This window comes from Canis aureus, chromosome 2 (assembly GCF_053574225.1).
Source record: "Canis aureus isolate CA01 chromosome 2, VMU_Caureus_v.1.0, whole genome shotgun sequence".
Lineage (NCBI taxonomy): Eukaryota > Metazoa > Chordata > Mammalia > Carnivora > Canidae > Canis > Canis aureus.
The window spans coordinates 69,980,182-70,007,362 of NC_135612.1; the positions used below are offsets into that span (position 1 = coordinate 69,980,182).

General features: G+C 42.0%; 1 protein-coding gene across 4 annotated transcripts in view; it reads left to right on the plus strand.

The window, feature by feature from the left end:
- The window catches only part of CLNK (cytokine dependent hematopoietic cell linker), a 202,878-nt gene extending 178,358 nt beyond the window's left edge, over positions 1-24,520 (plus strand). For all 4 annotated transcript variants that reach the window (XM_077878198.1, XM_077878231.1, XM_077878220.1 and 1 more), the window contains 4 exons: positions 6,329-6,459; positions 8,727-8,804; positions 12,888-13,043; positions 20,839-24,520. In XM_077878198.1, the coding sequence (XP_077734324.1) occupies positions 6,329-6,459; positions 8,727-8,804; positions 12,888-13,043; positions 20,839-20,985 (512 nt within the window). In that variant the 3' untranslated portion in view covers positions 20,986-24,520. The remainder of the gene's footprint in view (positions 1-6,328; positions 6,460-8,726; positions 8,805-12,887; positions 13,044-20,838) is intronic.
- The last annotated feature ends 2,661 nt before the right edge of the window (positions 24,521-27,181 follow it).

A 27,181-nucleotide genomic window follows, 5' to 3' on the forward strand; every position in this document is an offset into this window, starting at 1 on the left:
TCTTTATAAGTGTGTCAAACAAAGGAAATCAAATTGACTCCTTTTACCAACTGACTGTAAAGATGAACATAGGATACCTGTCTGCAGAGATGCCTACAGCAGCATATAGTGTTATATTACTGTTGGTAGGTTTTTATTAGTATTGTTTTGTTCAAATAACTCTATCATGTTCTTTTGCATTTCTTTCTTCATTCCATATGCTATGTAGATTCTGTGTTCAGGTCTAATCCTGCAATCTCTTTCTGCTGAGCCACAAGAGGGCTTAGGGCTGAAAGAAGCAGACTCCATGGGATATAGTGGAATAGACTGAGGGCTCTACTGACCAAGTCCCAATGCAGCCTTTCTCCCTGCAATAGGGTCATCCTGAGCAGGTTAATTCTTGGATCCTCTCCCTCTTCCATCCATAAAATACAAACAATAATATGAATTCACAGAGTTAAACACACACACACACACACACACACACACACGCATGCACACAGCATCATGTGACACATAGTAGGCAACTGACACATTTTAATAAATACCCTACCTTCTCTAGGGATTCCCTATCCAACTGACCCATTAGAATTGAGTTTCCTACCTCACCTCCACCTTGTCCTTATTCCTCTTCTGCCCTATACTATCTGGACCTTAAATTGGAAAACCAATCTGGCAAGCTTATTTTCTCTGATGTGCCTTATTGCTAATAAGAGTTTCCCAAGAGAGGACTTCCTTTTTTAAAGGAAGGCAGTCAGAAGGAGCTGTGATTAATAGTATGGGCTCAATCCCTAAGAATCAAATGGCAGAAACAGTAGTCCTGGAGGCCAGATCTAGGTGATGAAGATAGAAAGACTTGGAGCATCCAGGGGTATGGTCCAGGGGCTGAGCAGGAGTTGTGAGAATATGCGGCAGGGATGGAGAGGTAGAATGATCTTAGAGAGAATCCCAAAGTCTTAACTTGAAAGACAAAACTATGCACAAGTGAAAAATGAAGAACAATTAAAGATCGGAACAGCAGTGTTCGTGAAGTGGATGGCCTCCACAGACATGAGTCCAGTCAAGCATCCTGGGGCTGGGAGTATATCACCAGGACTGAGGTTTGGCAAACTGTTCTCCACTCATGTCTAAGAAACAGTTTCTTAAGGAAGCAGCCCAGAATGGACAGGGGTAAGGTTTCCAGAGCCTTCAAACACCACTGATTCCTCTTTCAGTTATCAAACATCCATGAAGCACCTGGCTTGTATACAGAATTGGGCTGGGCCCTAAGAATACAGAACAGAGACAGGTCTTCCCTTCAGCTAACCAATGTTTTCATAGCTGTGATGTTCCTCCATCAGCTTACTGAGCAGGTATTCATTCTACTAGGTGAAAATTCATTTCTGGATCACCAGGGCTTGGCAGAAACTAGGGGCACAGAAAACCACACAATCCCAACACTCGGTTTTCAATCTAGTGGGCTCTCTAAAGCTTACTGGTTTTAATTTGAGTGCCTGAACTGAGGGAGGCAGTACTCTCTGGGCAGACTAGTGAAATCTACACTTCTGTCAATGTGGATATCATCATCCTTATTCCACAAATGAGAAAGGAATTTGGGAAATGCTTATTCTTGAGTTCAGCTACTACTTGATAAGCAGACTTGGCTCAATTCCCTGATTAATGAGTTCAAGCTAGGCTATTAGGAGTCTGATAATTCTGTACCCAACAATTCCAAAGTAGGGGGTTCCACAGCACCAGCCAATTCTCAACACCAGCTGGGTGACCTACAGTTCAATTCTATTCTGACACTACATGGAGTCCATTAGATCCCGCAAGTTAAGGTTTCAATCCCACAAGATTATACCCCACCAGCCCACATCAGATGCCAATCATATGCTCAGGTTGTCATCTAGGCTTCTACTAACCAGCTATAGATACAAGGTTTCAAAGTATCCTTCCCTAGATTCAATTAATTTGCCAGAAGGGCTCACAGAGTACACAGAAACATTCTTCTTGCTGGATTACCATTTTATTATAAAAGAACATGACTCAGCCACAGCCAGATGGAAGGGATTCATAGGGCAAGGTCCTGAACATAGGGGCTTCTGTCCTCATGGCATTTGTGTCCCTGTATGATGGCACGGGGATGTGTTCTGATTCACAAATCCAGAAGCTTTCTGAACCTCATCCTTTGGGGTTTTGTAGAGGCCTCATTATATAGGCATGATTGATGAAATCACTGGCTGTTGGTGACTGATTCAACCTCCAGCCCCTCTCCCGCTCTCCTACTAAAAATTTCAACCCTCCAGTCGCTTGGCTGGTTTACCTGTCAACCATCCCCCATCCTTAGGCACTTTCCAAAAGTCACCTCATTATCATAAACCCAGGTGTGGTTGCATGGGGGTTATTATAAATATTAAAGTACCTGTATCATTCTTATCACTTATGAAATTCCAAAGGTTTTAGGAGCTGCGGTTAGAAACTGACTACAACCAAATATATGCTTCATCACAGCATCACAGAACCTAAGCAAGTAGTTACCAGAACAACAAAAAAATATTTTGATATATTGGAAGAGGGTCCAGAAAGCTTTGGCTCTACTCCAAAATTATAACAACATTACTCTTTAAGCTTGGGATTGTGGATGATCTATGTTCTTTTTTGTTTTAAATTTTTATTTTCCGATGTTTTCTTTAAATATTCTTTAAAAGATATTGCCCTTTCTTAAAATTACTTTTCAAATTGCATGTAAGAGTAAATTAAAATTTGCCAATAAATATGTATGGATACCTGCTTAAAATAAAATGCTTCTATACAGCTTAAAAAAGGAAAGCCTAGAACTGTGTTTCTCTTATAATATTAACAACACAAGCAGTAGTGTTTTTTGAGTAATCAGTAGAGGTCAAACACTACATTAACAGATTTATATACAGAAGAATTTGGAAATATTAGTAATTATGGATATCAATATGATTCTACAATGCATGCCTTTTTATTAGGCTATCCTGCCTCAAATTTTATTGACCACCTACACAGTGTCCCCCCCATAATGTTCTATTTACCCTATGTCAATCTCTTCATTAATATGACCCTGTGTTCTCCAAGTAGGAGAGTGCTATTTTATACAGTTATAAAAGTAAATGCAGTTTTATGTAAAATATATATGTGTAAATACATTTATATATGTGTGTACGTGTATACATATACATGTACATATATGATATGCAATATATATTTAATATATTATATAAACTTTCCAAAGATTAGTTGCCATTATTCTAGAACAAAATCAGTTAAATATTTGCAGTAAAATCAGTTAAACATACGCTCAGAATTTCATTCACTCATTAAATTAAGATCCGAAGGACGTTCAGGGGAAATCGGCACAGCAAAGTTGTTCTGTTTGTTGTTTTGCTCTATTTAACTCATTCTCTGCATAGACTCCAAATACATATAGCTGTTTCCAAATGCTCTTTTCAAGTAGGACTTTTTAAATATTCAAGCAAGGCACTCAGAGTGGAAATATAATAAATCAGTTGCCACAAGACAATGAAAAATTCATAATCACTGAACACTATTATGTAAACTACACAAACCAAGTGATAGACATTGTTGATAATGGTTATTTTCTTTTCTCAAATACGCACTTACTGTTTCGATCCATGTTGAAAAGATAGCTACAGCCATATCAGTAATGTCTCTGTGTACTGCTTTACTAAAATTTAAAATAAAGTTTTTAAAGTGTTTTTAGAAATACTTCAATAGCTCTTTTAGCTTTCTCTTCATTCGGATTTGCCTGGTATACAGCCTCCATCCTCCAACTAGTGATCTCTCTGCCATTATATTTAGGTATGCTATTGCACATAACTAGAATTTTTAAACCAGTCTGTACCTAATTTTTAAATGCTTAGTTGACACTTTTGACATTTATTGTAATTACTAATATTTTAGATCAGTTTTATATTATTTTGTGACTCCTTTCTGCCCTACTTTTTTGACTATTTCTTTTCCTGCCAGATAGTGGGTTTATCTCTTAATTCCCCTTTCTTTCTCCCCCTGGAAGTTATACATTCCAATTCTATTCACCCATTGGTGACCTTTAACATTTTAAATAAAGGCATGCTTGAAGTTTGAAATCTGAAGTTCATATCGTCTTCTCAAGCATTACAAGAAACTCAGAATTCTCTAATTCTGATGGTATGGATTCTGCACTATTTGAAAATTAAATTCCTTTACTTATAAAATTTGAAAATCAGAGATGTCTTTAGCATAATTCCTATTTTTAAGGTCTTAAATTGGCGGGTGAAATTAACTTACTATGATGAATGTGATTCAAACTTTAAGTGATCAAATATTTTCCAACAAACATTTTGGTACGTAATTCCTATAACACATTCCTAAGCTCCACATTAAAAGCCACAATCCTTGGAACCATTAAAATATAATGTAAAATATTTTTCAGAAGTATTCTGTTATTCTTAGTAAACTTAGAGAAAAATTCAGCTTTTTGATGACAAGCAGAATAAAAAACATATAATAAACTAAATGCTATAGTAACCGGCATGTAAATATTTGCTATTAGTATTTTGTTTCAAAGTATACTGTCAAAAGTATCCACTCTTTCAAAGTTCTTGTTCAGCTACTAACTAGGACTGTAACATCAGTTATATTTTTTTAGGCTGAATTAAGACTATATATATAGCTTATAATTCTGCCTTCATACTAATCACCTTTCTTCCACATTATGTTATTACTGTCTAGTATTCTACTTTCATATTGTTTTCATACTCTCAAGGCTTTATGATTTTTTATAGAGTTAATCCTTGCCTTAAATTACAAATGTAGGGATCCCTGGGTGGCGCAGCAGTTTGGCGCCTGCCTTTGGCCCAGGGTGCGATCCTGAAGACCCGGGATCCAATCCCACGTTGGGCTCCCGGTGCATGGAGCCTGCTTCTCCCTCTGCCTGTGTCCCTGCCTCTCTCTCTCTCTCTCTCTCTCTCTCTCTGTGTGTGTGTGACTATCATAAATAAATAAAAATTTAAAAAATAAAAAATAAAAAAATAAATTACAAATGTATTTACAAATATCTTTGCTTCATATTTTTCCTAACACTTCACTCCTTCCTTGTGGTTTTGATTTCATACTTTATTAGCATTTATGAGAATGACAATGCAGTGGAAATATGCTATTTTCATTGATGTATAAAGAGAAAATACCATGTCAAAACTTGACAAGTGGTAGTATCTTAAAATTTAGGTTCCATGTGAAAGCTAAACTTTTTCCTTTTTTTTAATATTTTATTTATTTATTCATGAGTGACAGAGAGAGAGAGATGGGGGGTGGGCAGAGACACAGGTGGAGAGAGAAGCTGGCTCCATGCAGGGAGCCTGATGTGGGACTCGATCCTGGGTCTCCAAGATCACGCCCTGGGCTGAAGGCGGCGCTAAACCGCTGAGCCACCGGGCTGCCCTGAAAGCTAAACTTTTTCAATGCACTTTTTGTATTATGTTACTTTAAAGCCCTTTGGTCTATCTTGCTCTTTAAAGAATCTTTTAACCTGGCATGATTTTGTAATATCACACATTGGTCACTTGGAAAATGATTCACAGATCTGAGACCTTTCCGATGTTAAGACATTTTATAATATTTTTAAAAATTACATTTGCAAGTAACACCACCAGCCTCATCAGAAAAGTGTGCTGTTATGTAATAGCGGTAGATACAAGTTTTTCCAAATTCCAGTTTGAACTAGAAAAATCTAATTTTATAATTGGCAACAAATACTGCCAGTTGTTTTCCATAAAGTGACAGGCTCACTTTGTTCATTTTAAATAAAATATCTGCCAACTGCCCAAGTCTGAATAACCATAATTTATCTGTTAGTCATTCTTTTAGGTTAAGAAAGTGATATTTCATAAAAACAAAAAGTTATTCTTTCAACTTAAAAAGTAATGTTTTCTGAGAACAAGCTCAGCTTATTTAAGAAACTGGACAAAATTTATTACGATCAGAATAGAGTAGACAAAGTGGGATGGACGGATAGACAGAATTATTCTGGGCCCTCTTGTGAGAAGTAAAACATTCGGATTTTCTTTCAAGTGTAAATCATGGAGGCATTTTTACCATGTAGAATAGCAAAGTCAGAATTATATTTTGTTACGATTACTTCAGATGCCTTAGAGAGAAAGGGGCAAAAGCCAAAGCAAGAGAACAATCCAGAGGAGATTGCTGTCCCAAGTGAGATGACAGTCATGTAGACCAAAAAGGTTGCCCCAGACACAGGAAGGAGTGATGAGCTCCAGTTCGTGGGAGAAAGGCAATCTGAGACACAAACAAAATCATATTTATATGTGAATTTCCTTTTTTCCAGACCATAAAGAAAGCATGCAGTTTCATCCTCAGAGATGTCAATCTCCAGCCCGTTACAGCCCTCAGGAAAATTTGCTTCACTATAAAAACACAAGCTGGAGAAAGCCTTCCCCCACAAGTTCTGATGAAAAGGTAAAACAAATATTTCTCAGCCGTGTCTTTCTAGATGAACTTAGCATCAAAAGAGAGCTTTATTGAACAATTCCTAGGAGAATCTTATGATTGGCTTTATTTTTTCCCCTTTTGGTTATATATTACTGGTTTTCAATATTTTTTACAGTGATTCCACTTATATGAGGGTAAAATAGGCAAATTTATAGAGACAGAATAGAACAGTGGGTGCCAGAGTCTGGGAAGGGGGAATGGGCTTTATGATTCAATGGATTTAAAGCCTGTTTAATGGATCTAGAATTTCAGTTTGGGCTGATGTCAAAGTTTTGGAGATGGACAGTGGTGATGCAAAAGCAACCATTTAGAATATACTCAATATCAGTGGAATATACACTTAAAAGTGGCTTAAATGGTAAATCTTATACTGTGACATTTTACCACATTTTTAAGTCATTTTAGGTCCAACAAAACAAGGCCATTAAATTGCAGCAAGATCCCACCAGTCACTAATGGTTCTCAGCACAAGGATTGTTCTGTTGCAGGAGAGATTAGAAATGCCGGAGAGATATTAAGGACATACTAGAACAAAAAGGAAACCTTCCTCTTGAATTATTCTAAGGGCTAGACAGAGAACTGAAAGGGGGCTACTTCTCCCCCAGCTAATGCGGAGTTATTTAATGCTGTGTCTGAGTACCACCTAAACTCACCTGCTGGCACTCATAACCACACCTGGAAAAACCCAAGACTATAAAATCTCTTAAGTGTGTTCTAGTTTGAAGAAGTAAATAAAGTTAGAAGAGATGAGAGGCACCACAACTAAGCCCTGCCAAGCCCCTGGACTATCTGAGACCCTCCAGAAGCAGCAGACCACTCTGAGCTCCAAGAGCTCCCACTTCAGAAGGAGATGGGGCTCTGAGGCTCCTTTGTTTCTGGAGCCTGTTCCAAGGCTCTGCAGGAGTGAGCAGGGCTAGTCCTGCCCTTGGACCTTCTCAGGGGGTAAGGACTAGGTATGTATTCCAAAGGGGGTGTTAAATAAGAGATGACTCTGACCCCCCACTCGATGGAAGAGAATGGCAGAGCCAGGCAGGAGGAAAGGATGAGGCACGGGAGGGTGTCCGGACAACAGGGCTGGCTCATGCCAAGCCCCGAAGCTATGCATGTCCAGAGAACAGCAAGCCCATCTGGCTGGCCAGACCCATGTCCTTTGACCACCAGAGGGTGGCAGCCAGTGAGTTTGCAGTTAGGCTGGAGCTAGTGTACCCATTGTACAGAAGGATCAGGTATGTGCTGGGAGGATGGAGAACAAAAAACTGCTCTCTTGCCAACCATGTGACAGATGCTGAGTCCCTGCACTGTCCTGACATGCCTACCTCACAGGACTATTGCAGGGATGGTCTGGGATAATGAATGAAGAATGGCCTTGGAGATGTTGGACTTAGACAGGGGATAGTTTAATGTTATCATCCTTAGGATCCAGTAAAGGAATTGCAGATCCATGGTACATCTCCCTGATGGCTCTTTCTTCTGTTGTGGTCGATTATTTTTTAAGATTTTATTTATTTGAGAGAGAGAGAGAGCACACAAGTTAAGGGGAGGAGGGAGATGGGGAAGGGGGAGAAGCAGATTCCCTGCTGAGTAGGGAGCCTGGTGTGGGATTCAATCCCACAACCCTGGGATCATGACCTGAGCCCAAGGCAGATGCCTAACCGACTGAGCCACCCAGGCACCCTTGTTATAATGGATTTTATAATAAAAATAAATCAATTGGTATAATAAGGGATCATGGTACAGGGAGGAAGCCAGACAGACCAGGGTTCGAATCCCAGTTCCACGGCATGTGGTGTCACAGATGTGCTATAAAGATGCTCTCGATCTGCACCTTTCCCTCCCCTGCTGGTTTTACAAGGACTCAGGCCCCACTGGCTTCACAAACGATATGCATCCCTCCTTAGCTTCAGCAGGTGCAGATTCAGAAAGCATGGACAGTAGAGAGTTTATTACCCATTTTGAGTGTGGAGCCAAAGGACCTTTCTCAATAGACGGGGAGTGAAATGTCTGGTTTCTTTCAATGACAGATGGACTCTGTCCTGCCAGTTTCATAGTCCCTTAGCTGCAATTACTTTTTCTGTGTCCATTCCCAGGCCCAGGAATGGGACGTTTGTATTCCATGTTTACTATAAATCAAACTGTGGTTTGACCCTAGTGGGACAAAAGTATACTTTTGTTAATTAATGAACGTTAGTACTTCTTTTTGACCCTAAAATATTCATCATTGACCCGCACTGCAGGACGTCCAGAACAACGACTGGTACATTGGAGAACACAGTCGCCAGGCAGTAGAAGAGGCATTAAGGAAGGAGAACAAGGTAATGCCTTCTAGAGGGCCCATCTCACCGTGCCTGCAGCCATCTTCAGCTTTTCTGCCCATAGGTCCCAGAGCATCTTGAGCAGTGTGCTTTTATGCACCAGCCTATATCTCTCAGTGCTGGGGGGGGGGGGGTTGTCATTAAAAGGGGCACTTGGCTGAGAACTTATTATTAGTCATGTGTTCTTATTCCAAAATATCTTTAAGCTTAGGTTTCTTTGATAAATGAAAACAGTAAAATCAACCCTAAGGAACTATTTTGGAGATCAGATGTGGAAGCTACGGTATGAATGGAGGTCACAATGACCTTCTGCTTGCTCCCAAGTACATCTCATTACTCAAGGCCTGCCCAAAGTACAGGGGCGTCTTTATGTCTCCTGTCTTCAGGAAAGGTGCAGGGATCATGAATGCGCTCACAGTCAGGAAATGATAGGTTATCCCAGTAACTACCCAAGATCTCAGTTGCTTAGCATAGCAAAACTTTCTTGCTTGTGCTCCATGTGCTAGAAAGGTTTGGGAGCATAGACCTAGGCTGGTGAGGGCTGTGTCTCCACACGTGCTCACGCAAATCACACGCCAGCTCTTAGCACATCCTCTCAAAAGTAACACTCATCTGTGCTAACATTTCATTGGCCAAAGCAATTTACACGGCCAGGCCTCATCTCCAAGGCGATGGGGAAGGACAAACCTACCATTTGACCAAAAGGAGAAAAGAACTGAAACACTTGTGATCAGAGCAAATGATTACTAGAACCATTATCACAAATAGCAAAGTTATTAAGTAACTATTCTACTGTGGGCAGGAAGCTCTACTAGGTTGTGAGAAATATCTCAGAAGTGATAGAAAGGTTCTCAAGACAGTTGAGCATCAAAGCCTCTCAACTAACCAGGGCAATGTTTATTGTTGAATGAGGAAATGCAAAAATGGATGAGTTAGTTAATTAGTAAATGAGTGAATAAATGATAGGTCTCCAATAAATTTTAATAAAATGTAGCTGTCAGAATTGTTATTATGAAATTTAATCAATAGAATAATGGTAGGGTAAATAGAATAATGCCCCCTAACAAGAAGCCTCACATTCTAATCACTAGAACCTGTGAATACACCATCTTACTTAGAAAAAGGACTTTGCAGACGTGATTAGATTAAGAATCTTGAGATGCCACAGTGTCCTCTCCTTCTGCGCCCCCCACTGGTTCTCTCTGTCTCTCAAATAAAAAAATTCTTAAAAAAAAAAAAAAAAAAAAAAAAGAATCTTGAGATTGGGACAGTATTATAATATCTAAGTGAATTCAGTGCAATCACAAGAATCCTTATAAGAGCAAGGCAGAAATGTCAGTTGGACATGGGGGCTCTAAGTCAAAGACCGCTGACAGCCTCTGGAAGCCAAAGAAGGCAAGGAAATGCATTCTTCCCGAGAGCCTCCAGAAGGAACCCAGCCCTGTGACCCCTCGACTTTAGCTGGGTCAAACCCATATCAGAATTCAACCTCCAGAACTATTGAATACATTTGTATTTTAGTCCACAAAGTTCATGGTAGTTTCTTCTAGCAATAGAAAATTAATAGAGTTAACAGAGCATCTTGAACATATTAGGCGTCAATGGAATGATCTCATTTTCTAGATGAGGAATCTGAGGCTCAATCGAGGTCTCGGTCATAAAGTGGAAAAAGTGGCAGGACCGGTCGTTATTCGAGATCAGTGTTCTTGTCACAAAACCACAACTGCCTCCAGTAGCCATTAGCATTCTCTGCATTCCAGTGGGGAGTCCTAAGTGGCTAGGTGATGCCTTGCCTACAGGACCCTCCCTTTCCCCTCCCCAGGGAATCCCACCTTTGCTGACCTCTGCAGGGTAAATGGGAGAGCAGGGTGCCATCGCCAACCCTACCTCCTGCTCCTGGCTAATCAGTACCCAATGAACCACCGCACTCTCTGAGCCTGTTTTCCAACAGAAAAATTAGTCATAGAAGACCTGCTTCCAGGAACTGCTGTGTCGGTGGTGCTAGAAGAGCAATGTATACATTACATAACGTCCTTCCAACAACATTTGGGCACCCGATCAAGGCTCATTTCGCCCCCCTTCTGTGTGCCTGTTTCTCTACCTCCCACAAAAGCACTAAGAAAACAGCATCTCAGTTGCATGACTTCATATTTTCCTATTCTGTTTGTCTCCATTTTGTCAAAACATGTTTCCAATTAATGAGAGATAATTTAAATAGTAGGATTGCCCAGATTCGTGGTGACAAACTCATTGCAGAGGTTAAGATGATAAAACCAAAAATTGGTTCCGTGTCTTGGCGTCCTCTCCCTTTCAAATCTCGGGCAATGTTCTGTGCTTGAATCTTAAGACTTCAATTACGGCTGAATGTTTTAAGTAGAACACATTCCAGAAAATTCCTCAATCCTGTTTTATGTACTTAGAGGCTGATACATTTAAAAGGTAAGTACTTGGGCTTGACTTTTAGGTAATCTACTAGTTAGCCATGATGTGTTAGTGGATTCATTTAAGCAATTTGACCCTTACCTGTAAAATGAGGATAAAATAACTTCTCAATTTTTTTGTAAATATCACATGAAGTAATGTATGTAAAATGCTTAGCATCATTTTTTTTTAATATCTTATTTATTTGAGAGAGAAAGCAAGCACAAAGGCAGGAAGGACAGGCAGAGGGAGAAGCAGACTCCTCGTTCAGCAGGGAGCCTGATGCAGGGCTCCATCCAAGGCCCTGATATCATGAGCTGAGCTGAAGGCAGATGCTTAACTGGCTGAGCCAACCAGGCACCCCTAAAATGCTTAGCATGTGGAGAGCAAGTCTCAATAAACCTTAGTTACCAGAATTATCACTTCATTACAGTTTCTTAGTATTATTTATAAACTTATAGTATTATTATACAGTATTAAAACCATTATCTGTACCTATAACTATACATATTAGTTATACATAATAGTTATATAGTGATATATAGATATAAAATATAGTCTATATGGAGACAATTATATGTAACAATTATAAATTATATATAATACCTATCTACAAAATATAGTAAGTCCTGCACACATCTAATTAGATCTATTCTAATAGGGCATTTATAACCATCTACACAAGAATCTATGCAACTACAGTTACAGATTTTTCGGCATTTTTTCATCATATAAAAGGCACAATGTAGCCACAAAACCAGCCTTGCAGGTGTGCTTCTATTCAGGAGAATCACTTAATTTCCTAGCTGTTTATGAGCAGACATCCAGCCTGAGCTATTCCACTGGGGTGGGCTGGACCGCACGGTCTTGCCATCTCACACTGTTGGCCTTCTCTTAGAGACCCTCCATCTTCTCCCTTGGCTCCCATCACACTGAAGCTTCTGTGTTTCCTGCTTAATCCTTTTGCTGTCTCCTCTTTCTTCCCCTACACCTTCCTTCTGCTCACCTGAGGCTATGTTATCCCCTCACTCCCATGTCTGCTCGTGCTGCTACCAATGACTGAAGCCCCAGGTCTTTTGGGGGACCCTAGCCCTATATTAACATCCCTCTCAGACACCCTAGGTATCACGCTAAAAGCCTCTCCTGCGAAAGCCTGCAGTGGCTCGCATGGTCTCTAGAATAACACCTGAGCATCAGACAGAACAGGATGGGCAGGTGCAGGAGGCACCCCCAGCAGGGGAGATGGAGGACTACACCCTGCAGATGAGGTGGCCAGTTTCATGTGAAAGCTGAGAGTCCAAAAGCAAGATGGTGCCTTTGGGAAACAGTGGCTTGGCTGGAGCCAGGATGCGGGGAAACAAAACCACAAGACAGGCTGGAGCATTTATCCACGAACATGATGCTAAGGCTGTAGGCATTACACTGAGGACAGTGGGGTTTGTGGAAAATTCAGAAGAAGGGACATGTAATGGTGTCATGTATACTTTCCAGAAAGTAGCAAGAACCCTTACACACACTGACACTCACTAAATTAAGTTGTACAAAATTGGTTTGCCAAAAAGAAAGCCATGTGGGAACCTGGTACATGCAAGTGTCACTATTGCCAGCGTTGTCCAGGGTGGGATGCTGGCATGCCACACACCATTCTTCCTTCTGCTGCAGGACGGCACTTTCTTGGTCCGGGACTGTTCCACGAAATCCAGGGCGGAACCCTACGTGTTGGTGGTGTTTTACGGGAACAAAGTCTACAATGTGAAAATCCGTTTCCTGGAGAAGAATCAGCAGTTTGCCCTGGGGACAGGACTGAGGGGAGATGAGGTGGGTACAGCCCAACAGCTTCCCTTCTCCAGACCAAAGACAACAAGGGGATAAGCTGGGGGATGCTGGTCAAGGCATCAGGCATCTCCCCTTGACTGCTGGGGTAGGACAAAAGAGGCCACCCCTGCGGCAGAGACTAAATCCCTCCCAGCCCCTTCTACAAGCATTCTCTACCCCCACCCGCACCTTATTACGCTTCAGCCCACAGGGCCCCAGCCCATCCTCAGCATCCCCTGTACCCTCCACACTGCTCTGCTGTTACAGGACAGTCATTCTACAGGACACAGGCCAGTTCTGCCTCCCTGGAGGCCGCCCCCGAAGCCCTGCTTTCCTGCCCGACCCCCACGCCAAACTCCCACGGCAGGCATTCCTCCCAACACCTGCTGGCGCTAGGAACCCTTAGGTTTGTGTCTCTAAATTGAATGTGAGCTTAACCACAGCATTCAGTGCCACGCTGAGCGTGCCCCCCCCCTCAGTACAGATCCACTGAGAGGCGGCTAGGTCAGAGAATCAATCAGTCAAGGCATTTGTGAATAACTGAAGACAAAGGAGGAAGGAGGCTGATTTCCACTGAATGTGCTTACAGTAGGCCCGGTCTGTCTGCACCACCTCACGCTAACCCTCAACAGCTCCTTGACATAACAATTGCTCCAACCTCAGATGTAGGGAAACCGAGGCTCAGAAAAATATGTCAATGAACTAGAGACACACAAGTCATGAGAGGGTGAGGACAAGCTACTCTTTCAACTTCTCAGAAGGAAGGTAGGGAGAGGAGTGGAAGGGAAGCACAGGGTTCAAGTTCTGCATCACATTTACTAAGTCTAAGCAGTGAGCTCAGGCCCACTGCTTCTCTGGGCTTTAGTTTCTTCAAATGTAATGTTCTTTTCTTGTCTAGATTTCTTTAATTTAGTAATTCTCATTTAGCATCTCCAGACCTCAGTTTTTTTTTAAAGATTTTATTTATTCACTCATGAGGGACACAGAAAGAGAGGCAGAGACATAGGCAGAGGGAGAAGTAGCTCCCTGTGATGAGCCCAATGCAGGACTTGATCCCAGGACCCTGAAATCACGACCTGAGCCAAAAGCAGATGCTCAACCACTGAGCCACGCAGGCATCCCTCCAGACCTCAGTTTTATCCATTGGTCTACATTATGGGCTGAACAGTGTCCCCCCCTCTCCCAAATTCATATGGTGAAGCCCTAACACCTAGTACCTCTGGATAAGACTGTATATGGAGCAAGGGCCTTTATAGAAGGGATTAAGGTAAAATGAGGTCACAGGCATGGGGGCCCGGACCCACTGTGTCTGGTGTCTCTGTAAGAAGAGGAGATTAGGACACAGATACACACAGATGTAAAGTGAACAGCACAGCCATCTACATACCAGAAGGGAGGCCTCCGAAGGAACCAAGTGTGCTGACACCTTGATCCTAGACTTCCAGGCTCCAGGACCACGGTCTGTCTAGGCGCCCTCACTTCGCCCCACTGTGGTACTTTGTTACGAGGTCTGAGAAAACAAATACTGTGTGAAACCAGAACCTTCACACAACTACCTACTGTCCTTAAGTAGAGATCAAGATGAAGATCATGGCCAGGGCTGCCAAAGCACCTCGGGTGGGCGCCCACATGAGCATCCCATCAGCAGGTGTGTGAGGACTCCGGCTGAAAACCAGTGTTGGACCTGGAGCCCCTTCTAAGAATCACACGTGACTGGAGATGTGCGCTCCTCACCAGCCTTTGCCAGAGCCTGGGAAAGTTTGGGCATCCATGAGAGCATGTGAGGATGGATAGATTAATACAGAAATCGGCTAAATAGAGCCACAATAAGGGAGTATTACAGCGAGGCTAGAGAGAAAGAGCCAATTTTCCCTTTTGTGTTGAGGATTAGCGACTTCACAGAATGTAAAACACTGAGCCGGCCGGGGACTTAGCCAGGCCACAGAAAATGTGAGTTATTATCTTTTCATTCTTACTCGAGTCGTTGCAATAACTGGGGTATAGTTCCCCTGCACTAGATGCCTGTGGTTAGTGGATGGAAGCTCCGTGCCCCTCTATCCTGCTCTAGCTTCTTCCAGCTCATAGAATTTCCCACGTTCTTAAAGAAAAAAAGCTGCATGACTTTTTTTAAAAAAGATTTTATTTAGTTTTTCATGAGAGACACAGAGAGAGAGAGAGAGAGAGAGAGAGGCAGAGAGGCAGAGACATAGGCAGAGGGAGAAGCAGGCTCCCTGCGGAGAGCCTGATGCGGGACTGGATCCCAGGACCTTGGGATCACAATCTGAGCCAAAGGCAGATGCTCAACCACTGAGCCACCCAGGTGCCCCCGTATATGACTTTTAAATGCTCGGGACACACACAAGTGGAAACCATGTGCCCTGACATGCATGACCTCTGCCAGCTGCTGTATCATTTGCTCTCTCTCCTGGACCTCAAAAACCTCTGGGAAGCCCTTTTACCAATTCCTACAGACCTAAAGGGGTCACAGCTTTTCCCTTAGCATGCCACACTTTGGTCTGCCTACAAAAGAGGAAACAGCGACTCTTACTCTGGGATGCCATCTGAACAGCATTTAATCAGATTGTCAGCCAGTTCCCTGCCTCAGCAGGGAGGCATTTGCCATCTGTGACAGCCAAGATTAGACCATCAGCTTCCAGGTGAGCTGCTCTAATTATTACCACCAAGGATCCCTTAAGGATTCAAACACCTATTTTAAGAAAACCCTTTTTGGGTTATTCCAGAATGTTCTCCTCCCAAGCATTATTCCCCCAAGCAAGTCTCCTTTTTCCTGCTATTTAACACTTGCATGTTTGCTGTGCATGGGACCTGTCCTGTGCAGTTAACAATTACTAAATTAACTTGATCGATTTCACCCTCCTAACAACCCAGTGACATCGGTGCCACCAATATTTCCATTTAATATATAGTGACACTGAGACACAAATGCTAAGTAATGGGCCCCCCAGTCACAGCAGGTACACGGCAAGGCTGGGCTTCATTTTTCACTCTGCAAAAATACTCGTATGGTCTCAGATAACATCATGACCAAATGCAAACAATCCCCAGCCTGCTTGAAAACAGGCCAGAACGTGGGATGAAGGAGTGTTAACACTTAAGTGCACCAGGCACTGCATGAGAACTTACACTTTATACTTTAGAGCTGTACACTTTCCTGCCTGTCCACCCAAGGAGCCGGCTGCTGGTGCAAGGCTGGGATGGTCTAGCTTGTTCTCAGCTTGTTCCTGCCCCTCACCATGCAGGGGAGCCCCTGCCTTGCTGGGGGAGACGTTCCCAGCTTTACAAAAGGGAGAAAGAATTTGATACAGTACAGCTCTGTTGAGAGCAAGCCAGCACTAGCTACTTTATCTGGGGCTTGAATAAAGAAATAGCGTCTTAGTTTGACTCTGCAGAGAAAGGTAATGAGATACAGGGTTGTCAAGGATAATTTTGGTTTTGTGTGGCTTTTTTGGCTGCCTCACAAACTTCAGAATTTAACCACACATCCAACGCAGCGACACCCATCACAAGGGAGTCATTATGTGTCAGATGAGGGGATGTCAACACAGCCACGTAGAGGTTCAGACACATAGAGGCAGGTGCACAGTGAGTATGGGTTTCCACTGTAAGTGATTCCTGAGAGCCTGTGCATCAGGTTTGTTACCCAGGCCCAAGTGAGGCGCAGCTCTCCCCGGGACATAGGGGTTGCAAGCTCCTTGGAAGGCAAGCATGCCAGCACACCTCCCCAAGCACAGAAGGCAAGCAAACCCACACACATCTGCCAAGAATAAGCCTGGGAAGGTCCATTTTGCCGCATATTTAGGTATTTGGGTCATCCTGTTAGCCACATGGCTAGAAACTCATGTCTGAATTCAGATTTAGGAAAGACCGGTGTCTTTATTCCCTGGGGCCCATAACAAAGCACCACAAACGTGGTGGCTTCATCAGAAATGCCTTCTCTTGTGGTGCTGGCAGCCAGACATCTGAAGTTAAAGTATCAGCAAGGCTTCTAGACACCAAGGGAGGATCTTTCCTTGTCCCTTTCAGCTTCTGGTGGCTCTCTGGCTTGTGGGTCACATCGTCCTCATCTCTACCTCTGCACTAAAATCTCCCTCTTCTCTGAATGAGTCACCCTGTGCTTCTATCTAGTAAGGCAACACATGATGGCTTTTAGGGATAACCCAGGATTCGCTCCTCCTACAATGACCCTCGATTTATCCCATCTTCTGTCATGTGAAGTAATATACAGTCTTTTGATATATAAGGTAACACAGATTCCTGGGATTAGGACATGACCTATCTCTCAGGGACCACCTTTCAGCCCACTCTATCCATCTGCTTAGTTATTTTCCAAGCATTAATTTTATGCTTACACTATGCTAGACTTAATGCTCCATTCTGAGGACACAGAATCCCTGCCATCTAGGGGCAATCCTGTTCCATCTGCACCTATCTATGCATGCACCTAAGCAGAGGTGAGACTGGAAATATTTAGCAACTGCTAGAACACCAGGCCTGGCAAGAGAAGCACCTGCCGAGGCCCGGGTGGCTCAGCAGTTTAGCGCCGCCTTCGGCCTGGGGCATGATCCTGGAAACCCAGGATCGAGTACCACGTCAGGCTCCCTGCATGGAGTCTGCTTCTCCCTCTGCCTGTGTCTCTGCCTCTCTCTGTGTGTGTCTTCCATGAATAAATAGATAAAATCTTTTTTAAAAAATGAGAGAGAGAGAGAAGCACCTGCCATTAGTAACCCTCAGAGCTTCACTGGCTGCCAGACATTAACCTGCATCTGAGTTCAGATATCACATCTGTTAACGTTTCTGTGAAAGCTCATAGAAAAGAGCAGTTTCAATCATCAGACCTGCCCTTGTCTTGCAAATGGTTATGATAAATGACTGAAAATTATGATAGATGTTTACTGGATAAATCAAATTTTAAAGACTAGTAGGCGGAGATAAACAATGAATCCATGAGCTTATAGCTTTTCATTTCTTCCATCAGCTTCTCTCTTTTCTTCTTTCACTACTCTGGGCAGTCCCAAACAGATTTCTTTACCCTTCTGTCCGTGAATCATTGCCTATAGTTGGTACATAAGGCAAACAAACACAAAAGGTTTAAAGAAATTTTAAGATCGAACAACAGGATGACATTTGCTGCCCTCCTGGAAAAATCATTTAACATAAAAATAAGAGCTTAATTATAATATTTTTTAAAAGTTTCTTTACGGGAATATATTAGTTATGGGCCTATCACTAGAAGGAAATAATAAGAAATGACAGCCTGATTTATTGCTCCTGCTTTGCTTGCTTCCTACCACTTACTAAAATTACAATATTGTGTAAAATGGCATCCATGTAGTCGGTTATTAAAACAATTAATATTGAAATCATTATTTCAAGACCATCCTAACGATAACAGGAATGAGAACAAAAAGCAGGCATTTTTCCTCTGAAGATTAGTATCAAGGAAGAGGCTTTCCTTTGTGCCACATGGGTTAACCACTTTTGGAAAAGAGTTCCACATGAGAAGTTTCTTTTCATCACTTACTTTTAGTTTTGTTGAATATGAAAAAAGGAAGAAAACTCCGTTTATGACTGAAGATGAAAATACCAAAAAAGGGGGGGGGGCCTTCCTGAAGGTGGACAATATTAGTCTATAAACTTCTCCAGTGATCTCATTGTTCTTTGTTCACGTTCTTGGCAAACCCACAAGGGATGAAGTCATAGTCATGACAACATTTATTGAGCACTCACTGTATACCAAGCTCTCTTCTAAATGGTGAATATGTGTTAGTTCAATTAATCCTCACAATGGCTGTCAGAGGTAGGTCCTGATATGACTTACCATTACTGTTCGTAGACAGAGAAACTGAAACAGGGAGTAAGAGAAACTAACCAAGGTCACACAGCTCTTGAGTGGGAGTACCGAGTTTGGAACTCAGGCACATGGTCCCCATAGCCCCTTCACATCAGACTTCTTGATGTGTAACCCTTGTATTCCCCATGGCACAACCAGGAAACCACCTTACCTTACTTAGCATCAGGTCAGACCTAGTGTTTATTGTATACCTGCAAGGAGTGGACAGATAGGTTATCTCACTGAAATCAGATCCAGTAGCAGGTGCAGATGGGCAAGCCACAGATTTAATCAGGACTCTTTTAGTGTGAAAAGACAGAAGCTGGGGCACCTGGGTGGCTCAGTGGTTGAGCATCTGCCTTTGGCTCAGGTCGTGATCCCAGGTCCTGGGATCAAGTCCCACTTCGGGCTCCCTGTAGGGAAGCTCCCTAGCCTATTTCTCCCTCTGCCTATGTCTCTGCCTCCCTCTCTGTGTCTCTCATGAATAAATAAAATCTTTAAACAAAAGTAAGAAAGAAAAGAAAAGGAAAGAAAAGAAAAAAAGGAAAGTCAGAAGCCAAGTCAGATGAGCTTGGGTGGGAATAGTTGAGAAGCTTGTGGACTATATCCCAGTCTTTCCTCCATTGTGATACTTCATTATGCTTCACACCCTCCACAGGTGGTGGGAAGGAGGGGACAGCCATGGCGGTTACAGGTCACTAGCACTGTGTGCCCCTGAGGAAAAGGAGTTCCCTCCCAGTGGCCGCATGCAGCCCCCGAGGGAAGCTCTCCTGGAGGCCTGGTGATGCTCCTGAGTCCCAAGTACATTCTTTACAGAGCATGTTATACCTAAATGAAATGACCTCCTTGTACAAGGAGTTATCTTCTGTCTGCTCCCTCCAGAATGCAGTCTCCACAAAGACAGGCACCGTGACAATCCCACTCCCTGCCGGATACCCCGAAGGCCTGCAAACATGTGCTGGCAGCATCAGAGTCATCCCACCGAAGTCCCTCCCTTCAGGCTGTGTCGTCTCTGTCCTGGTCTGTTGGAATCCAGGGTCACAAGCCATAGGCCAAGTTGTATGAGAGAAAGGGCAGACGACTCATATCCAAAAGAACTAGGTTCCATTCCTGGTCCTGGACCACTGGCTGTGTGACCCAAGCAGATCAGGCCACGTTTCTGAGCTGCAGTTAGTTTCCTTAGCTCTTCCATGAGGCCATTCCACGTGCCCTGCTCACCTCACGGGGTTGCGGCCAAGGAGGATCAAGCTCTTCCTACTTATAGTCATCCTCTTCCTTTGAGGATACACCCAAACTCAGCTCATCAGAATCACCACCATCTGTGTCCTCGTCTTCAACACCTGCCTTTGTTCATGCTTCTTCCTCTGCTTTTAGAATCCTTAAACCCTCTTGTCCCTTTATCCAGAATCACCCAGAAGGTATAGCCCATTTCAAGTCTGCATCTTCAGCAAAGCACATCCTGATTCCCCAAACTTGAAATAATCTGTCTATTCAGTTTGCCACAGCCCTTCATCTGCATATCTCCAGAAACACAAAAAGAGTAGAGATCTGCTGTCACCTAATTATCTCACAAGAAACCCAGGCAAGGAAGCGACATTGGCACTGTGGCTGGCTCTGCTCCTTCTGATTACCCCCAGGATTCACTGGAACACAGGGGTTTCCAGGAGGGGGGCTTCTGCAGGTCTTCCCACCAGTTTACTAGGTGAAGATTGAGTGGTCTCCCCAAGCACCTTACTCTTCCTTGCTAACTTCTTTATCACACATCCTTCGAGAGCTGGTTTTCCACATTCTTTTTTTTTAATCGCTTTCTGACATACCTTCACACACACAAAAAAAGTTAAATGAGTGAATTTCTTCCCTAAGGAAACGAAGCATCTTATTCTGTGCTTTAACCCACAGACACAAAAGATATTTAAATTTTCATTAACTTTCTTTTCTGTGTTTCAGAAGTTTAATTCAGTAGAAGACATCATCGAACACTACAAGTATTTTCCCATCATACTAATTGATGGGAAAGACAAAACTGGAATCCACAAGGAGCAATGCTACCTGACTCAGCCCCTCCCCCTCAGCAGGTGCTTCTCACCTTGGTAGCCTGGGTATTGTTTTCAGTTCAATGGATCCGATACCTCTACCCACTGTTCATTTATTTCAAAAGATGATTTTCTTTGGCTTCAAGGGATCACTTCTTTGACATTGGAGAAAAGAAAAACATTCTATGATGGAAATTGGAAAATCAATCTCTGTTTTGAAAGCTCAAACTACAGAAAAAATATTGATAAGAAGCAAAAATAAAAGCTGGCTCTTAAAAAATATCTTATAAAGAGAAAACTATAAACATGGTCATCATACTTATATTCCAGATGAGAAAGAAAGGTGACAAGAAGCTTTGCTTAAATGTTTGCAGCTAGCACGGGACAAATCTATGTGAGACTTCTGAATCTATGCTCTTTATAAAACCTGGTCCTGCCTTTTTTTCAGAAGTGGTAGGACCTGTGAAGGTATGTTTTTTGAGATTCCTTATGCTAAAGATGTTGCTGAATATAAGCTTTATTTTATGTGTAATCCTGGAAACGCAACTGTAGGGAAGGAATGTAGCAGAAAATAAGAGTATTTGCAAATATTACCTATAACACAGAAATGCTTTTGCACTAGTGTAAAAGGGCCACAGGCCCAGTCTCCAGGACTCTTTTTCTGGTGGCTTTAAGACAAATGGAATTACTAGATATATAGTAAGGGAGTAAGCCTAAGTCTGAGTGAATTTTTTTTTTTTTTTAATTCCAATTGTGGACCTCCCTTCAAAGGAAGAGGACGGTCCTCAGATTAGTGCTACTTTGAAGAATACTGCATGCCTCCTGGTGCTGTCACCTCCTAAAGCTAAGAGAATCTTACTCTATTTTACAATACAAATGAGGACTAAGAGGCTTAAAGATACTGATCTCGCTCTGTGTAAGAGTCCACATCTTTATCTATTTTGCCTGGCCCAACCAAGCACACTTTCCCAGGTATATTCCTGCAGAATTTTACAATCAAGTTCAAAAGCTAAATTGAAGAGAGAGAAACCATTTGAAACCATGGCTGGTTTGAAATACAGATTTGCCTGTGTTAAAATATAAAAATAAATAAACTCTTTAGTGGAGTAGGTTTTTAAAAAAGGGGGGCGGGGTTCCTGGTTGAAGTCAATCTACATAATGACTTCAAATGTTACCAAAGCTTACACATGAAATTTATGGAATATTTATACAATGGTAGCTTTAAGGTGGAAATAAAATCAAAATAGAATCAGAAAGAAAGAGAATGGAAACAATACTTAGGCTTATCTCATCTAAAATGGCAGCCAAGAAGTGGTCTGAGAGGAGCTCTGAGCGCCTACCTATCAACTAGACAGTTGTACAGATTCTGCTTTCACAAGGTCGGTGGAAAGTTATACCTCTAAGGCAGATCAGGAGCACCTGATGAAAAGCTCTTTGTCGGTTAGCACTCCTGATCCCCCACTGAGCCTCCCTTCAAGCGCACCTGCCCAGGATAACATATGAACTAAGAGGTGAGTGTGTCTAAACTGAGGCTTGGCTACTACAGAGCACACTGTTCAGAGCTGAAGGCTTTATGGTTGCTGATCACTCTCAGCTGGACTTTGGCAAACTTAGGCTGGCATGGAAAGAGACAGCAGAGGCCACTGCTTATGTGCAGAAAGAATCTGACCCTCACCCTCCCTCTACAAAGCTATTGGGAGATGCCTGAGAACTCTGATTGGCTTGTTTGAGCCATTCAACACTGTGTGCTCGAGTCATCTGAGTCTCCTCAAACACTGTTGTTGTTAAAACAGGTGAGCATCAGCTGGTGTCTAACATTTTATGAGGCTTATGCTTTTCAAAATGCTTTATTCATAAATGCCTGATATGATGGGAAGAGGAAAAGAGGTAGAAGTCAACCATCTTGAAATTAAAAGCCCACCATACTTATACATAATTAAAATCTCTGGAAGGAAAGATAACATTCAAAATATTGATGGGGTTGCTATGTAGATGATTTGTGTTGGAGGGACCATGTTAGTTGGGTCTTCTGGAACTCAGGTGCCAAAACAGGAATTAGAAATGTCAACATTTGTTAGAGGTAATGCCAGAGAAAGATGGGACGGGAGGAAAGAGTAGGACTAGGTAGGGAGAGACTTCAGGCTGGGATATGATCTGGACCCTGTGAGAGCAAGAAGGATAGAGACATGAGTAGGAAAGCCATCCAGCAGAGATGCAGTTCTGGGAGCATCCTGGCCAGCCCACTGATATGATCCAGACCAAAGATTGCTCATAGATGAGAGAGAGTCTAATGTGAAACAGAAATGGCTAGGTCTTACAACAGCATGTAAATCATTGCCAGAGGATGCCTTGGATAAACACAAGCTTCAGATGCTATGGGAGATCCAGAAGATTCTACAGCAGCAGGCTGTCAAATAACTCACTGATTAGCAAGTTCTCTCAAGGGAGAACTAAGTGACCCACCACCATCCCTGCCACAGTGACTCTGGTTTTCAGTGTTGACTGTAATATGGACATATTGCTTATACATAGACTACTGAAGAATAAGGATACACAAATTTTAATTGTTCTTGATTCTCACAACAGTTCTGAAGAGAAGGCAGGCCAAGTATTCTGAATCCACTGTATAATTGAAGACACTGTGCCTCCTTGGCCTGTATCTTAAGGTGACACAGCCATAGCTGGACCAATGCCTTCAGACACAATTCTATTCAGTGTCTAGCTGCTTTTTTATAACTGAAAAAGTTCAATGATTTGGGTTTGGCTTGCCCAAATTCCAAAGGGTTCTAATCTCTCAACTAGTATTTCATTTTCAATGAAGAAGTATCACTTGACTCCTAGCTGCCAGAGAGTAGTGAAATCTTAGCTTCATCCGATTATAGCATCTATTACGTTCAAGACATTTCTTGTTGGCTAAATAACTATCATTATGGATCAATTTATATCTTCCTCATCTTTAATAGTATCTTGCTATGAGCACTTGTTTGTGTATGCATATATTGCTAGGCACTTTTGAGGACGTTGGAATTATAGTGGTTAATTAAGTGGGAGAAGTAGACAGAAAGTACCCAATAAATAAGATAATCTTCTTTACTGTATTTTCATTTGAACACTTCTCACTGAGTGCTTGTCAGTGAGGCCAACATTAGACATTTTGATGAAGCTTATTTGAGATGGTTTTTAAAAGTTCTGAACCAGAAAATGTTAAATTTTACCAAATTTACTTAATGGAAAATTCTCCTACTTAGGTATATGTGTGTGGGAGAGGATGTGGATATATGAATAACCATGCCACAGCTCAAATCAGTTAAATCTTCTAGGTTGATGACCACAGAGGAACCAAATTTTACCCTATTGTCAAATTTAGCCCATTTCCATGTGTGTACACATAAACACATTTTTTATAAGATGGTCTGTATTATATATGACTAGCTATATTTGTGTATCCATTTTTGTATACTGTTTGTTCCAGCTAAGCACACTTTCTTTTGAACATTCATGATTATGATTTACAGCCATGTTAAAATAAAGCAAATACATAATTAAATGTCATAATATCTCTGTAACTGAGTATTAAAGAAATGATTTCAAAATAGTTTACTTTTGTTCATTTCATGCCCTATTAGCCTCCAAGTCCTTCTGAAGTGATAGGATAAACTAATGACAAAATTTCTGGAACAATTTTTGACATATGAGTATTAGCCCAAGCTAGATTTGGGGAGTAAAGATGAAAAGACCTAATCCCAGCGATTGAGGGCTAAGAGTCTGGCACGCAAGATACACAGGTAATTAAAATCATGTAACACAGAATAATAGATTTGCTAATGCTCTCCCTTGTGCCACCATTGCATTGGTAGGCAGAAATGGATGTTTGGGGAGGATGCAGTGAGGGAGACCTGCCCAGGGGAGATATTCAAGCAAAGAGTTGAAGGATGCCCCTAGAACCCAAGCTTTTGAGGTACAAATACTTTGTCAGTCTATTTCTGAGTGCTCTAATCTTTAAGGCTCTATTCCAGGCCATTCTTGTCACCAGCCAAGCAATGACTACCTAGTTAAGGAGTATGTGAACACAACAGAACTGGCATCCATGGGGAAAGGACAGATGATTTATCAAGTGGTTCTGGGGAAACTGGCTCACTATATAGGAAAAACATAAAATTATGTCTCTACATCAAATCACATACAAAAATAAATTCACCACAGATCAAATAGCTAAAAATGAAAAGAAAACTTTAAATTGAGTCTTGTGTTTTCTTCTAATAATGTTTATGATTCGGGGATATGAAAAGTGTTCCTAAACCACATGGAAACATGAATCATAAAGGGAAAAACTGAAAGATTCATTACACCAAAGTTTTAAATGTTTGCAAAAGTCAGACAAAGTCCAAAGGCATTTAAACAACTTTATAGAAATATGAGCAAAGAATATAAACAAGCAATTCCCACACACAAAGAAGCCTCTTAGCCCTGTAAGATGTCCAGCCCTGCTATCATAACTGGACTGTGATGGATTGACACAGGATATCAAGAGACGCCATCATGCAATGGAGCTATCTACAAGGACAAACGATGTGGAGCCTAATGGAGCAGAACAGGAGATGGAAACGTGACTCCTCTGGTCCCCATTCCCACAGCTGGGCATGAATCCACATGAGGGATAATTTAGTGAGAATGTTTAAAAAGAGGCAAGAGGTTAAAAGAGTGAGCAATCCCAATGAGAATGGCAAGCAAGCTTCCTGTCTGCCCAGGGATGGAAGCAAAATGGGCAAATGAAAGCTAACCATTCCTCTGTGCTCATTGACAGGCTTGCTGAAAGCCAAAGGCGGCTACCCAGGAGCCTCCTCCAGCATGCGTGGGCTTCAGGATCATCTAACTGTACTCCCACAACAGTAGCCAGAGAAATGGTAATTAAAATAACATTTATATAGCTCTTTCCACCCATCAGATTGGTCAAAATTAAAGATTTCAGATAATATCAAAATAATATCCTGGTGAGGATGTAAAGAAGTAAAAATTCTCAACTACCAGATGGAATGTGAATCAGTACAGCACCATGGGAAGCAATTTAAAAATAGTAAAATATAAACTGTATGACCCACTGCAATAAGAATTCCAATTAAAACATGGCTAAATATGAACTTAACCTTGGTATCTCTGGAAACTCCACTATACGGACAACAGAGGAATTGAAAAGTCAAGAATATGTGATAAAAGAAATAGAAGAAAATATGGCAGAAGAAGAGAGACATCAACAAAATTCGGGGTGAAGGAAATTAAAAGGACAAATAGTAACAGAGTTAACAAAATAGAAAAAGCTAAAATGTAAGTCTGCTAAGAGGAAATTCAACAAGAAACAAGCTAGTTCCCCTTAGAAAAATCTGAAAAGCCTCAGAAATTGGAGTCACTAGTTACCCTTACATACCAGTAAAGGGTTTGGGGTGAAAAGGGGATCCACGGATGGCCATTATAAGAATCATTTATAATCAACACCCCTCCCCTGGGAATCAGCAGCTTAGACAGATAGAGTCCCTCACCCTGAGAGTACACTTCCAGAAAATATTGAGACTTAGGATACAAGATCCTGTTGAAAGTGGGAAGTATATGCTGACCTGAAAAACAGGGTTTAAGCTGAAGTTCCCAATGTTTAGAACCACAACCCCCCCCCTTTTTAAAGACTTATTTATTTGAGAGAAAGAGAGCACTTGCACACAAGTAGAAGGAGGGGCAGAGGAGGAGGGAGAGAGAGACTCCCAAGAAGACTCCCTGTTGAGCACAGAGCCTAAGACTCAAACCCAGTACTCTCAGATCATGACCTGAGCTGAAATCAAGAGTCAGGTGCTCAACTGACTGAGCTACCCAGGCACCCCAGAACCACCACCCTGCTTAAATACTTGGTTTAAGCTCCAGGCGGAGCAGAAGACTCACAGCCCTAAACCCAAAAGCAGAGTAATACTGCTACCAACACTAGTGTGTGCTGGTGCCCAACAAAGAGCCAGACCCCCCACCCTATTATTCTACACTGAGGTCCTACCAGTAGGCAAATAAGTCCCAACTAGCATTTCCATGCCTCACTCTTAAATATGAACAGTTAAGACAGCATACACTGAATCCATAGAATGTGAATAGAATGCTATGGAAAGAAATATTCAGAAGCCAAAATAGAGAACACTAAAAGGAAGAAACAAGCAAATTCACAATGATAGTTGGAAATTTAACGCACATTTCTCAGATACTGAGTGAAAATTTACAAAGCTACA